The sequence below is a fragment of the Geotrypetes seraphini genome, chromosome 1 (assembly GCF_902459505.1).
Source record: "Geotrypetes seraphini chromosome 1, aGeoSer1.1, whole genome shotgun sequence".
Classification (NCBI taxonomy): domain Eukaryota; kingdom Metazoa; phylum Chordata; class Amphibia; order Gymnophiona; family Dermophiidae; genus Geotrypetes; species Geotrypetes seraphini.
This window is the reverse complement of record NC_047084.1, coordinates 64,906,452-64,921,050: the sequence shown is the minus strand read 5'-3', so window position 1 is coordinate 64,921,050 and position 14,599 is coordinate 64,906,452. Positions and strand designations below refer to the sequence as shown.

Genomic DNA, 14,599 nt, shown 5'->3' with positions numbered 1-14,599 from the left:
AAAAAAAAAAAAAAATCGGTGCAACATTGGCCATATATTACAACAGATGATTTTAGCAACAGGTTACAGATCAATAACAGCAGGTCAGCAATTTCATGTTTGAGTTCTTTTAGTACCCTGGGAAGTATACCATCTGGTCCTGGCGATTTATCACTTTTTAACTTGTCGATTTGGCTCAGTACATCTTCCAGATTCACTGAGATTTCTTTCAGTTCCTCCGCATCATCACCCTTGAAAACCATTACCGTTTTAGGTAGATCTCTTGCATCTTCTTGCATAAAGACCGAAGCAAAGAATTCATTCAGTCTTTCCGCTATGGCCTTATCATCCTTGAGCACCCCTTTCGCTCCTGGTCATTCAACGGTCCCACAGATTCCCTCAAAGGTTTTCTGCTTCTGATATACCTTAAAAAATTGTTATGAGTTTTTGCTGCTTTTGCAAGTTTCTCTTCATATTCTTTCTTAGCTGTCTTTATCAATGCTTTGCATGTAACTTGCCAGTGCTTGCGTTTCTTCTTATTTTCTTCATTTGGATCCTTTTTCCATTCTTTAATGGATGTTTTTTTGGCTCTAATAGCCTCTTTCACTTCACCTTTTAACCACGTTTTCTCTTCTTTCCACCTTTGCCGATACGTGAAATACATCTGGTCTGGGCTTCCATGATGGTATTTTTAAATAACATCCATGCCTGGTTTAAAGTCCTAACCTTTGCAACTGATCCTTTTAGCTTTTTTTGTTTTTCCTTTATTTATCAAAATTTTTCACACAATTCTTCAAGTACAGTAAAGGATAAGACATATTAAACTTGAGAGAAGATTCAACTATAAATGAAAATAGAAATTATCCAAATTAATAAAATAAAAATCTTCCCCTAGGCTACCTCATTTCTAGTGCTTCTCTTCTTATTCTTGGATTCCTTTAAAAAAAATCAGTTCAAAGCTATTTTACATTATTTTTCCCTTGTTCAAGAAAACTTAAAAATTTCTGAATCTCTGTGGGATCCCAAAAAATACATTCCTTCTCTTGTATTTTGATTATACACTTAATTCCCAGCCTTCCTGTTTGCTTTTTTGGGAAATTTTAGAAAAAAAAGGTACATGCTAGAGTTAAAACCCTAGATTTTAACTGACAAAATTTCTTCCTTTGCATTTGGGTAGCTCTAGCAACATCAGGAAATATCAATACATTGTTACCACAGAATTTGGTTGTTTTGTTATTAAAATATAATTTCATGAGTAAATTTTTATCTAATTCACTTAAACAAGTCATCAAAAGAGTAGCCCTAGTTTTATAGCCAAATGATTTTTATTAGAACCAGCAATAGAACATAGATGATAAAACTCAGCCAGAGAAATAGGACTCCAAACAAGTTTGGATGAAAACACCCCCCCCCCCAACACCCCCAAGTCCAGAGTTCCCAACACCAAGTCCAAAAAAGTAAACATAATACATAAGACAGAGAATGGGGCAGCAAGTAATACACACAACAATTTAACAAGACTTTTGGATATTTCAATCTCCAACTGGGAAGTGGCTACCGCTGATACTTGATTCAGTGAACATTTTGATTCATAAAAACAGAGCCCATATGAGAGAAAGTGGAGTTTTTTGAGCCCATGAAGCTGAACTGAGGCTTTTTCTCCACTTGCTTTTTCTCTTCTGGTTCTCTTGTGCTCCTTTTCCCTCTGTTTCTGCTTTGAATTTAGTGTGTGGTGTATGATTGCGGTGATGTATATCTGCGAATGATTATTTGGCAGTACTGAGTGGAATTGTAGGGGGTTCTAAAGATATATTTGTTTATAGAGAATGAGCTTTGTTACTTGCTGATTTTACATACTCTTCCCTATTAATTTGGTAATTGAAATCACCCATTATCATAGTGTTGCCCGTTTCTCTAACTTTCCTAATCTCTGAAAATATTTCATCTGTCTGTTCATTTTGTCCTGGGGGACGGTAGTATAACCCAACCCAACTGTATGTTGTTATTTTGTGCTTTTTGAATAAACAACCCTTTCAGAACCCTGCTTGGCTTGAACTTCTTCCTGAGCTTACTGGTATCAGAACTACTCTGGTCTCCAGATTCTGCTTACCCCTTTCTCCCAATCACTAAGAAATCTGTGTAGATTATCTCAGGTTGGTTGGAGGGATTTCTTCCTTTGGATGTTCCTCTGACTGTCTTTGATCTTAGGCAAGTAGTTGCTCAATTGTGTCCCCAGAGGAGCCTTTGTCTGCAGTGCAAGGAAATAACCTTTTCCCTTTCTGTTGAAGCTCTGTGGCAGTCCAAATATTTCCTTTTTGGAAATCCTCCTGATTTGCTTTAGTCCCATAAATTCAGGGCAATGTTGCGGGCCATTTGGGAGGAATTTATTTCATGGCTTGCAAAATGTTTGCTAATCAGAGTAAAAAGAGGCAAGGTTTTTTTCTGAGACTAATAGAATATTTGTCGTAACTTCTCTCAATATTTTTTCTACCCAAATTTCTAATATCAATTTATATTTGAGTCAACCATTTTTCTTCCTTTTGGGGGGAAATGGTCACCTCGGTTTATATTCAGATCAATTTATATTTGAGTATATATGGTAATGTTACCATTTTTTTTCCATGTGCAATAAGTTTTCAGTTACATAAAATGCAGATAAACTTCAAATCTGTAGCATAACATATGTAAAACTTTCAGCTGCAGAATTCCATGCAGCTTCCCGCAAAATTTATTAGCAGAATGACAATGGTAAAAAAGGGGCCTTATTATATATTTTTATACTGGCAAAAGATGACAAGTGAAGCTGCCACCATTCTTTTCCAAAAAGTTTACTTACTTGGTGGTATGGATTCACTTTCACTATTATGTCGGGAGCTGGTAGACTCAGAATTCAAACTAAGAGTGCTTGGTATAGAAGAGAGTTCACTGCAAAGCTGTTCCATGTCCTCAGATACAACTGGCCAAAGATGTCTGCGACTATGCCTCACTGCATCCCAATTGTGTTGCTTTAATATATCACAACCTTGTTTTGTTTTGGCTAGTAGACCAAGCACATAGATACAAGTTCTGCAATAATAGTAACAATTTTTAAGAGACAAAACCATTTAACACATACATAAATGTTTATTTACGGTATATTTAAAATCTTAAAAGGAATTTGTACTCTACTTCTAAAGTAATGATTTCAAGTTACAAAAGAAAAATAATCAATTTATAATATATGTTTATTTAAGATTTGATATACTGCTCCTGCATTTTACTGACCTAAGTGGTTGACAATGTATCAAACTAAAATGAAATTAGGTACTTAAGAAAAATGACCCTATCTGTCCCGAAGGCTCACAATCTAGCTAAAGTACCTGGTAAACTAAAAATATGTAACAACAACATATAATACATTTCCATTTTACAAGCTTCTTTGAGCACCCCCACATAGTCTATTTTTCAAAGTTTTCACTCCAGCATCGCATGTGTAGGCGCACAAGACACAAGCTTGGAGTACTACACCAATATTTAGTAGACCAACTTCATCATCCCTGAGGCAGACCTCCGATTGGAGGCCGAAACACGGACTGTGTCAAGTCCCCAAAGGTCAAGGACATTTTATCCTTGTATATATGTATTTATATGTGCTAAACTAAACCTTAAGTTTATATACCGCATCATCTCCACGGATGTGGAGCTCGGCACGGTTTACAAGAACTTAAAATATAGGAAGAGAAGGAAAAAAAAGGTTTACATGAACTTATATTTAGAAGAGAAGAGTAAGGGGGGATAGAATTACATTTTAGTGAAAAGCCAGGTTTTCAGCTGCTTGCGGAATAATTGGAGGGAGCCCTGGTTCCGCAGCGGGGTAGTAAGTTCGTCTGTGTTTATTTGAATCTACATTAATAAAGGTTGTTATTTCCAAGGTTGACATGTACAGTCCCACTCCCCATTTGGTTTCTTTGTCGGCAACAGAGATGTGATAGGATGTCCTCCTTCTGAAGAAGAGGCAGATATAGCAGTGTGTGAGTAACCTCTAAGCATGCACAAGAGCTTTCTTAGCTAGCTACAAAGCAAAGCTACCCACCTGTAGCAGGTGTTCTCCAAAGACAGCAGGCATAAATTCTCACATCTGGGTGATGTCATAAGTGGAACCTGGCACAAAGTCAAAAAGTGTACTATCACTTTAAAAAGATTAAGATCGCCCATACTGCACGTGTGCTAGTACCTTCTTGCCCAACATCAGCTCACAGGATCTGCAGTTCAGTAAGATAGCTAAGAAGCTAACTGGGGAGGTGGGCAGGTTGTGAAAATATATGCCTGTTGTCCTCAGAGAACACTTGCTATAGGTGAGTAACTGCTTTCTCTGAAGACAAGCAAGCATCATATTCTCACATCAGGGACTTCTAAGTTGCTAGGATCATAACTCTGAAAAGAGGGTTATTAATAACTATCATGAGGCATAGTGAAACCGAAAGGGTTGGAGGAAAGTTGGCATTTTAAGTAGAGAATAGGCACTAAGTAGAGAATAGACTTAATGTCTCCAAAACCAAAACAATGCTGTTTCCCTGGAAACAAGGAATCACAATGACAACAACAATTAAATTTCACTCCACTCTCTTAAAAGAAATACTAGGTGTTATCTTAGATCAGCAGTTGTCATTCCACGAACACATCAGTGGAGTAGTAAAATTGTGTTTTTAGATCTGTAGCTAAATTCTTGGAACCTAAATCGTTAAATATCCTAATTCACTCATTAATTATATTGAAACTGGATTACTGCAATTCTTTATTCATCGGCATAATCCATAAGGAAAAAAAAGGCTTCAGATTGTTCAAAACACAGTCATCAAACTTATATCAAATGCTAAGAAGTATGATCACGTTACAAAAATCACATTGGCTTCCTTCAAAATCATACTACCAGTCAAACCTCGGTTTGCGAGTGTTTTGCAAGACGAGCAAAACATTCTCGCAAAACGTGTCTCGCAAACCGAGTGTTGACTTGATTTACGAGCACCCCCCGATAACCGGCATCGCTGCCCCCCCCACTCGAATTGGCACCCCCCCTCCGCGAGAACAGGAACCTCCCGCCTGACCAACTTTAATTCACCCCCCCTTTGGCGAGAGGGAGAATTAGAAGGGCTTGAGCATGCGCAGATGCATGCTCAAAGCTGGCAGAGACAAGGAAGAAGATCTTCAAGCGGCACCGGCACTTGTGGGCTGTGTGTCGGTGCCAAAGGGGGGGTTAGAAAAAGTTGGTCGGGCGGGGGGTTCCTGTTCTCGCTGGGGGGGAGGGGTGCCGATTCGAGCAATGGGGGGGCCTTTGCGAGCGGGGGGAGCGGTTCTCGTGCCAGTGCCAGACGGGGGAGGGGGTGAATTAAAGTTGGTCGGGCGGGGGGGGGTGCCTGTTCTCACGGGGGGGGGGGTGCCGGATCACGCAGGGGGGGACTTTGCGAGCGGGGGGGGAGGAGCAGCGCCCTGGCCTTGGGGGGGGGGGACGTATCAAAGCGAGTTTCCATTATTTCCTATGGGGAAACTCGCTTTGATGAACGAGCATTTTGGATTACGAGCATGCTCCTGGAACGGATTATGCTCGTAATACAAGGTACCACTGTATTAACATTCAAAACCCAATTTTTGAAGAAGCCTCAATACATATATAATCTGCTAATTCCGTACACCACCAACACGTACACTTTGCTCTATGGACCAACATCTTCTGACAGTATCATAATTAAAGATTATAGGTACACACAGGCAAAATATTTTTTTTGGTCATTGCCCCTCAGACTTGGAATGCCCTCCCATTATATTTAAGAGAAGATAAAAATATAGATAATTTCAAAAGCAGCCTTAAATGTTTTCTTTTTAAGGATGCTTAAAATTGCAAAACTTCTTCAGCTGCCTCCTTTCTCTAGGACCCCTGCATTTTATCCATTTTAGCTACTTCATTATAGTTTTTCACATATAGTGCTATTCCTCTTTTTCTCTCTTCTCTCTCTCCACCATTCCTGCTGTACTCACCTTATTTGTCTCCTTTCACACAAATATTGCATTTCTCTCCTTTCTGACCTAATGTAATGGTTTATGTCCCCCTGTTATTTGTAAGTGTTTACTTCATGTTTTAATTGTATTACTATTGGATTGTTATTCGCTTATTAATTCCAGATAAGCGATTTAATCAAATTTTATTAAACTTAAAACTTTAGAGTAGTAAGCGACCAAGCGCCTCAGTGTGCTCGAAAACACGCAAAGCCTGCAACCTGAACTTTCAGGGAGGTCATTGCCAGACTTCTGTCTAAACCCTCCAGAAGGAAAGCCAGGACTACCTAACTGGGAGCCTTCTCAGGCTCCACCCGATTCCTAGCAATCCACTGTGAGAAAGCCTACCAGGATCTGGCAGAAGAAGCCATAGTAAACATAGAAACATAGAAATAGACGGCAGATAAGGGCCACGGCCCATCTAGTCTGCCCACCCTAATGACCTTCCCCTACCTTTCTCTGTGAATAGATCCCACGTGTCGATCCCATTTGGCCTTAAAATCAGGCACGCTGCTGGCCTCAATAACCTGAAGTGGAAGACTATTCCAGCGATCAACCACCCTTTCAGTGAAAAAGAATTTTCTGGTGTCCCTGTGCAGTTTCCCGCCCCTGATTTTCCACGGTTGCCCCCTTGTTGCCGCGGGACCCTTGAAAAAGAAGATATCTTCTTCCACCTCGATGCGGCCCGTGAGATACTTGAATGTCTCGATCATGTCACCCCTCTCTCTGCGTTCCTCAAGTGAGTACAGCTGCAACTTATCCAGCCGTTCCTCGTACGGGAGATCCTTGAGTCCCGAGACCATCCGGGTGGCCATTCTCTGGACTGACTCCAGTCTCAGCACATCCTTACGGTAATGCGGCCTCCAGAATTGCACACAGTATTCCAGGTGGGGCCTCACCATTGATCTATACAATGGCATAATGACTTTAGGCTTACGGCTGACGAAACTCCTGCGTATGCAATCTATGATTTGCCTTGCCTTGGATGAAGCTTGCTCCACTTGATTGGCAGTTTTCATGTTCACACTGACGATCACCCCTAAGTCTCGTTCTGCTTCAGTTCTTGTTAGGATCTCGCCATTAAGGGTGTAGGTCTTGCATGGATTTTGGCTGCCCAGGTGCATGACTTTGCATTTTTTGGCATTGAAGCTGAGTTGCCAGGACCTAGACCAGCGCTCCAGTAGGAGTAGGTCGTGCATCATGTTGTCGGACATTGAATTTATGTCTGTTGTGCTTTTGCCCACTACATTGCTTAGTTTGGCGTCATCGGCGAATAATGTTATTTTACCTCGCAGCCCTTCTGCCAAGTCTCTTATAAAGATGTTGAATAGGATCGGGCCCAGGACTGAGCCCTGCGGCACTCCACTGATTACCTCCGTCATTTTGGAGGGGGTGCCGTTCACCACTACCCTCTGAAGCCTACTTCCAAGCCATTTCCCAACCCATTTCGTCAATGTGTCGCCCAATCCTATAGAACTCATCTTGCTCAGCAACCTGCGGTGTGGTACGCTTTGCTGAAGTCCAGGTACACGATGTCCAGGGACTCCCCAACATCCAGCTTTCTTGAAACTTGAAACTTTCTCATCACCCAGTCAAACAAGCTGATCAGGTTGGATTGGCAGGATCTCCCCTTAGTAAATCCATGTTGACGGGGATCCCGTAGATTCTCCTCGTTCAGGATCGTATCCAATTGGCATTTGATTAGAGTTTCCATTAGTTTGCACACTATTGATGTGAGACTTACCGGTCTGTAGTTTGCTGTCTCCATCTTGGAGCCTTTCTTGTGGAGTGGAATGACGTTAGCCGTCTTCCAGTCCAACGGGACGTTACCCGTACTAAGGGAGAGATTGAAGAGCGCGGATAGCGGTTCCGCCAAGACATCACACAACTCCCTGAGCACCCTGGGGTGTAGGTTGTCATGCCCCATTGCCTTGTTAACCTTAAGCTTTGACAGCTCGCAGTAGACACCGCTGGGTGTAAACTCAAAATTACTAAATGGGTCATCTGCGTCAACCCTTGTCTGTAGCTGAGGGCCGAGATCTGGCACCTCGCAAGTTAAGACTGAGCAGAAGTATTCATTTAACAGTTGGGCTTTTTCCGAGTCCGCTTCTACATAGTCTCCGTCTGGTTTCCTAAGATGTACTATCTCGCCTGAGTTCTTATTTCTGTCACTGATATACCTGAAGAAGGATTTATCTCCTTTCTGGATGTTCTTCGCTAGAGACTCCTCCATGCGGAATTTGGCCTCCCTAACTGCTGTTTTGACGGCTTTTGACTTGGCCAGATAGACTTCCCTAGAGTCCTGTTTCCCTGATTGTTTGTAAGAGATGAATGCTTTTTTCTTCTCCTTGATGAGGTCTGAAATCTCCGCAGAGAACCACTGTGGCTTATTGTTTCTTCGCTGTTTACTTACTGATTTAACATAGCGGTTTGTTGCTTCTTGTATGGTGGCTTTCAAAGTCGACCACATTTCTTCCACGTTATCGGTTTCTGCTTGGCTTTTTAGCGCCTGGTGAACAAAGTCTCCTATTTCTTTGAAGTTTGTGTCCTTGAATTTGAGGACCTTGGTCAGTGTGGTAGATTTAGTGAAACCTTTCCTGAGATTGAACCATACCATGTTGTGGTCACTGGAGGCCAATGTGTCACCCACCGAGACCTCTGTGACACTTTCTCCATTGGTAAATATCAGGTCCAGTATTGCCTGATCCCTTGTTGGTTCCAACACCAGTTGCCTGAGTCTTGCTCCCTTCATAGAGTTTAATAGCCTCTTGCTGCTGCCGGAAGCAAAGGAAAGCGTGTCCCAATCCACATCAGGCATGTTGAAGTCACCTAACAAAACTGTGTCCCCATACATGTAGCCAAGTAGAGGAAAATTTGAGTGCAAGAGAGTTAAGAAAACTACATCCAAATAACCGCTCATCATCAAGGCTAAGAGCTCAAGAGTCATGCCGTAAGACCAAAATGCTGAGGGTTCTTCATGGACACCGGTCCCTGAGAAGATATCAAAGAAAAGGGAGCCAGAGCCCACTAAATACGTACTAGAACCACATACCACAGGCAGCGAGGCCAACCTGGAGCTACTAGAGACACTACGCAGGGATGCGTCGCTGTCCAGGGGAAGACCCAACCAACCAGATGCCATGGAGGGAACATCATACAGGACGGGTACAGAAGCGTCCATCTGCAGACAAGAGATGATGTCATGAGAGGTATGCTGTTTACCTGGTGCCAAAATCCAAGATGTTACGTAGAGCTTGCCGAAACTCATCAAGCCTGATGACTACTGTCCGATGCTGTTCATCCACATTGGCACTAAGGATACTGCCAGGTACTCCTGCGAACGTGTCAAAAGTGACTTTGTGGATCTGAGAGAGAAGGTGAAGCAGTTAGGTGCACAGGTGGTATTCTCGTTCATCCTCCCTGTTGAGAGCAGAGAAGCTCGCATTCTAGAGATGAATGCTTGGCTACATGTATGGTGTCGTCGAGAACGTTTTGGCTTCCTGGACCATGGAATGATTTTCCAAGAGCTGCTGAGCAGGGATGCTGTGCATCTATCAAAGAAGGGAAGAAGTCTCTTTACCGGCAGGCTCGCTAATATACTGAAGAGGCCTTTAAACTAGAAGTGATGGGGCAGGGTGATCAAAGCTCCCAGGTGAGTATAAAGCCTCAGGTAAGTAAATAACTGAAAACCTCTACACGAATAGGGAAAAGGGACCGGGAGCAGCAGCAGAAGCAGAGCGGGAGCAGTGCAGAAGCCACTCAGGGCGTGGGAGCGAGCTCTGCCCCTCCCCCTCAACACTGCACCGTCAGATTTTGCTTAACTGCTTCAATTCCTACTCTCCACCTCCTGACTTGGACTGGGAGCAGAAGCAGAAGCAGAAGCAGAGCGGGAGCAGTGCAGAAGGAACTCAGGGCATTGGAGCGAGCTCCGCCTCTCCCCCTCGACGCTGCACCGTTGGGTTTGCTTAACTGCTTCAATTCCTACTCTCCACCTCCCGACTTGGACCGGGAGCAGAAGCAGAGCGGGAGCAGTGCAGAAGGCACTCAGGGCGTGAAAGCGAGCTCCGCCCCTCCCCCTTGACGCTGCACTGTTGGATTTTTGCTCAACTGTTACTCTCAACCATAGTTTTCATTCCCAACAAATCCTCCCACCCTATCCAGTCTCTCTACAGCACCTACACTAAAGAAATTTTTAATCCTATCCATCCAGGTACAACACAAGAACAACTTTCTCACAGCCAACCACTCGTCCCCCATTACCCCCTCCCCCCACCAAAATGAAGCTAATCCCATAAACACACACCCTGGCCACCCTACTGATATCATTACCAGTTGGAAAGCAGTAGTAAACAACTTACCTACCACATCCACAAGCTCCATTGCAAACAAAATCCAACACCATAACAGGAGAACCCCAATAGCTAGAAGCTCAAACCACCAAACCAGCGTACAAAATATAATCATCTTAGCCTGGAGAAGAAGATCAACACTTCCCAAGACCAAACCTCAACCTCCTCCTAAAACACTCATCTACCCTAAAACGACTCACAATTTTGAAACAGATATCACCACCCTAACATGTGCCTACTTAAACATCAGAGCCTTAGGACCTAAAACAGAACACATAAAAAACTGGATAAAAACTGAAAACCTAGACTGTCTTTTCCTCACAGAAACCTGGTTAACCTCAGACGCAGATCCTAGAACAACAGAAGTATGCCCTCAGGGATACAAAATAACAGTGACCTGCAGAGAGAAAAAAAAGAGGAGGATGACTAGCAATCTTAATTAAGGACTTATCCTAGGAGATCTAAACCTACACCTTGAAGACCAAGCATCCAAACCAGCAGAAAACTGTCTATCATTTCTCAATGCCTTATCCTTCCAAATCCTAAACCCACAAACCTCTCATGAGAAAGGACACCAACTTGACATCGCAACCTTCATGACCCATCAACCATCCACCCCAGAAATTCAAACACCTAATGGAACCTGGTCCCCATCCCTCTGGTCAGACCACTACACATACACCTTCAACATCAACTGGACCAAGAACGAAACCACATCTAAATCCAAAAAAATAACTTACACCTCTTGCAAACACATTGAGCCCTCCAAATTCTGGACAAAAATAGATGAAACAATCCAGGACTGCGACCCCAAGGACTTCATCTCACAGTGGAACAATCTGACCACCAACATTCTTGATGTACTAGCCCCACTACAAACCAAAACTAGAACCAGCAGAAGATCAGACCAATGGTTTGACAATGAACTACTCCTACTTAAAAGACAATGCAGACGACTAGAAAGAAAATGGAGAAAAACTAACCTAGATCACACAAAAAATGCCTGGAAAAAAATTAACAAACAATACAAACTACTACTAAAAGACAAGAGAAAAACACACTACACCAATCTAATAGGCACAGAAACCCAAGATACCAAAAAACTATTCCAAATATTAAAAAATCTAACAGACACCAAACCCTACATGACCACTAACAATACCCCAACCCCCTCAGCCACCCTCTTAGCAGAACACTTCAAGAACAAAATTACAAATGCCAGAGCCACCCTCAATTGTACCCCATCTCACCTAAACAAAATCACAATTCATACCACAGAAAAAGAATCAACTGCAGCAGACAGAGCATGGTCTCAATTTCCCAACATATAATGGTCTGAACTCAATAAACTCTACAAAAAAGTACAGCCATGCATCTTGTGAACTCAACCACTGCCCATCATATCTCCTTACAACCTCCAACACAAAATTCCGTACTTTACTTCTGCAATGGATACAAACCATGCTCACAGACGGCCTTTTCCCAACTGACCCCAGCAAAATCATCATCACCCCAATCCAAAAAGATCCAAAAGGACCAACAGACCAACCATCCAATTACAGACCCATTGCCTCAATACCTCTATATGTCAAACTGACAGAAGGGCTAGTAGCCAAACTCCTCACCAACTATCTAGAAGACCATAACATACTTCAACCCATGCAATCTGGCTTCAGATCCAACTTCAGCACAGAGACATTACTAGGCTCCCTCACTGACACAGCCAGACATTATCTGAGATACCTATTGCATCCAAAATTTGCAGTAGGATGTTATGGTCTACTAGGTCAAATGCTGCGGTCAGGTCCAGTTGTATGAGAAGCATTTTTTTTTCCTGTGCTGAGGTGTTGTCTGGCTGTGTCAATGAGGGAGCCTAGTAATGTCTCTGTGCTGAAGTTGGATCTGGAGCCAGATTGCGTGGGGTGAAGTATGTTATGGTCATTTCGCCGTCCTCGTCCAATCCATCATCCTCTCCAAACTTGACTACTGCAATGCAATTTACTTATGCCTAACAAAAAAAGTCTTCAAAGACTCCAGCTTATCCAGAATACTGCAGCCAAGTTGATCTTTGCAAAACTGACAATGTCTCCCCACTCCTGTCCAATCTTCACTGGCTCCCAGTGATTTCCAGAATCCATTTCAAATGCTCCTGCCTGGCTTTTAAGATCATTCACGGCATCCTTCCTCCCCTAATCCCACTATCCTTTAACTCCTCGAGTCCTGACTCCACCAGACCCGCCCAAAGATATAAACTATCCTTCCCCTCTCTACGCGGTATTCTCTATGCAGGTAAACTGGGAAAATCTCTTCTCTTCAAAATCACAGGTCTCTGGAACGACCTTACTATCCCGTTGCGGAACCTGGGCTCTCTCCAACTATTCCGCAAGCAACTGAAAACTTGGCTCTTCTCTAACATGTAATTCTATTTTCCCCCTTACTCTTCCATTCTATATATAAGCTCATGTAAACCTTTTCCTTTCTCTCCTTATATTTTAAGTTCTTGTAAACTGTGCCGAGCTTCACTTCCGTGGAGAGGATGCGGTATATAAACTTAAGGTTTAGTTTAGTTTAGTTTAGAAGCTGTGATGGAAGAAGAGGGGTAGTGGCGATCACGGAGACGTGGTTCACGGAGAACCATGACTGGGATGTAGTTATACCGTGCTATAATCTGTTCAGGAAAGACAGGGTAGGAAGAAAAGGAGGGGGAGAAGCGTTATATGTTAAAGATCATATTAAAGCCACACAATTGCAGGGCAAGGAAGAGGCATTGTGGATCAATTTGGAAAGAGGGAATGGTGAATATATTTACATTGGTGTGACATACAGGCCTCCTTCACAGACGGAGGAAGTAGATAGAGATTTAATAGTAGACATTCAGAATACAATGGAACCTTGATTTACGAGCATAATTCGTTCCAGAAGCATGCTGGTAAACCAAATTGCTCGTATATCAAAGCAAGTTTCCCCATAGGAAGTAAGGGAAACTCGCTTGATTGGTTCCACCTCTCCCCACCCACGAGGCCACCCTCCGAGAGAATGAGAGCCAGAAGACCTTGAGCATGTGCAGATGCTAAAGGCCCGGCCCAAGCAAGAGGCGGGATCTTCGTTCACTGGCACCGGCATGCCCTGTGAGTTGGTGCTGCGTGCCGGTGCCATAGAGGGTAAGGGGCTTGTTTGGGCGGGTGGGGGATGCCGCTTCCAGCGGAGGGGGGACAAAGGGGGATGCCAGTTCAGGGGGTGTGTGCTCGCAAATGAGTCATCGCTCGGTTCGTGAGTCACGATTTGTGAGAATGTGTAGAGGTTTTGCTCGTCTTGCAAAACACTTGCAAACTGAGGTTTGACTGTATATCTAAAAAAGGGGAAGTCTTGCTAATAGGTGATTTTAACATGCCTGATGTTGACTGGGGTATCCCTATTGTGGGGTGTTCTAGAAGTAGGGAGATTCTACATTCTCTACAAGGAGAACTGTTCCAGCAGTTGGTAATGGAACCCACACGGGATGGATCACCTGTCATTCAGTGATTACTGCATGGTATGGTTTAAATATTAAGATGGGTATAGAGAGTGCTCATTCAATAACAAAGGCTCTAGACTTTTAAAAAGTAACTTTGGATGGGGGATTACATCAAGGAATTGTTATCTGGATGGGAAATTCTGGAAGGAATGGAAATGCGGTGAGCAAAACTGAAAGGAGCAATTGTGAGGCAAGTAAGTAAAAGTAAGAGGAAAAGAAGGCCACTTTGGTTCTCAAAAGTAGTAGCTGAGAAGGTAAGGAACAAGAGGTTAGCTTTCATAAACTACAAAATATCGCAGAAAGAGGAAGACAGGCAAAAATAACTGGAAAAGTTAAGAGAGGCTGGTCTTGTAGTCAGGAAAGCAAAAATGCAAATGGAAGAAAAAAATAGCTGACACAGTAAAATGGGGAGACAAGACATTTTTAGATATATTAGTGATAGGAAAAAGTACAAAAGTAGCATTGTGAGACTCAAAGGTGAAGGGGAGGAATATGCAGAAGCTGAAAACGAAAAGGCCGAATTGCTTAAATATTTCTGTTCTGTGTTCATGGCTGAAGCACCGGGAGTGGTACCGCAGAAGGCAAATGTGAATACGGATAGAGGAGTAATAGACCCTGATCGATTTTCAGAGGGTTGTGTTCGTGAGGAGCTAGCTAAAATAAAGGTAGAAAAAGCGATGGGGTCAGATGGTGTACATCCGAGGGTGCTGAAGAAATTTAGGGAAGT

General features: G+C 43.0%; 1 protein-coding gene across 5 annotated transcripts in view; it reads right to left on the bottom strand.

Annotated features, from left to right (window-relative positions):
• Positions 1 to 14,599, bottom strand: part of RICTOR (RPTOR independent companion of MTOR complex 2) — a 607,299-nt gene that overhangs the window by 100,437 nt on the left and 492,263 nt on the right. For all 5 annotated transcript variants that reach the window (XM_033932568.1, XM_033932543.1, XM_033932533.1 and 2 more), the window contains one exon: positions 2,816 to 3,045. In XM_033932568.1, coding sequence (XP_033788459.1) covers positions 2,816 to 3,045 — 230 coding nt within the window. The remainder of the gene's footprint in view (positions 1 to 2,815; positions 3,046 to 14,599) is intronic.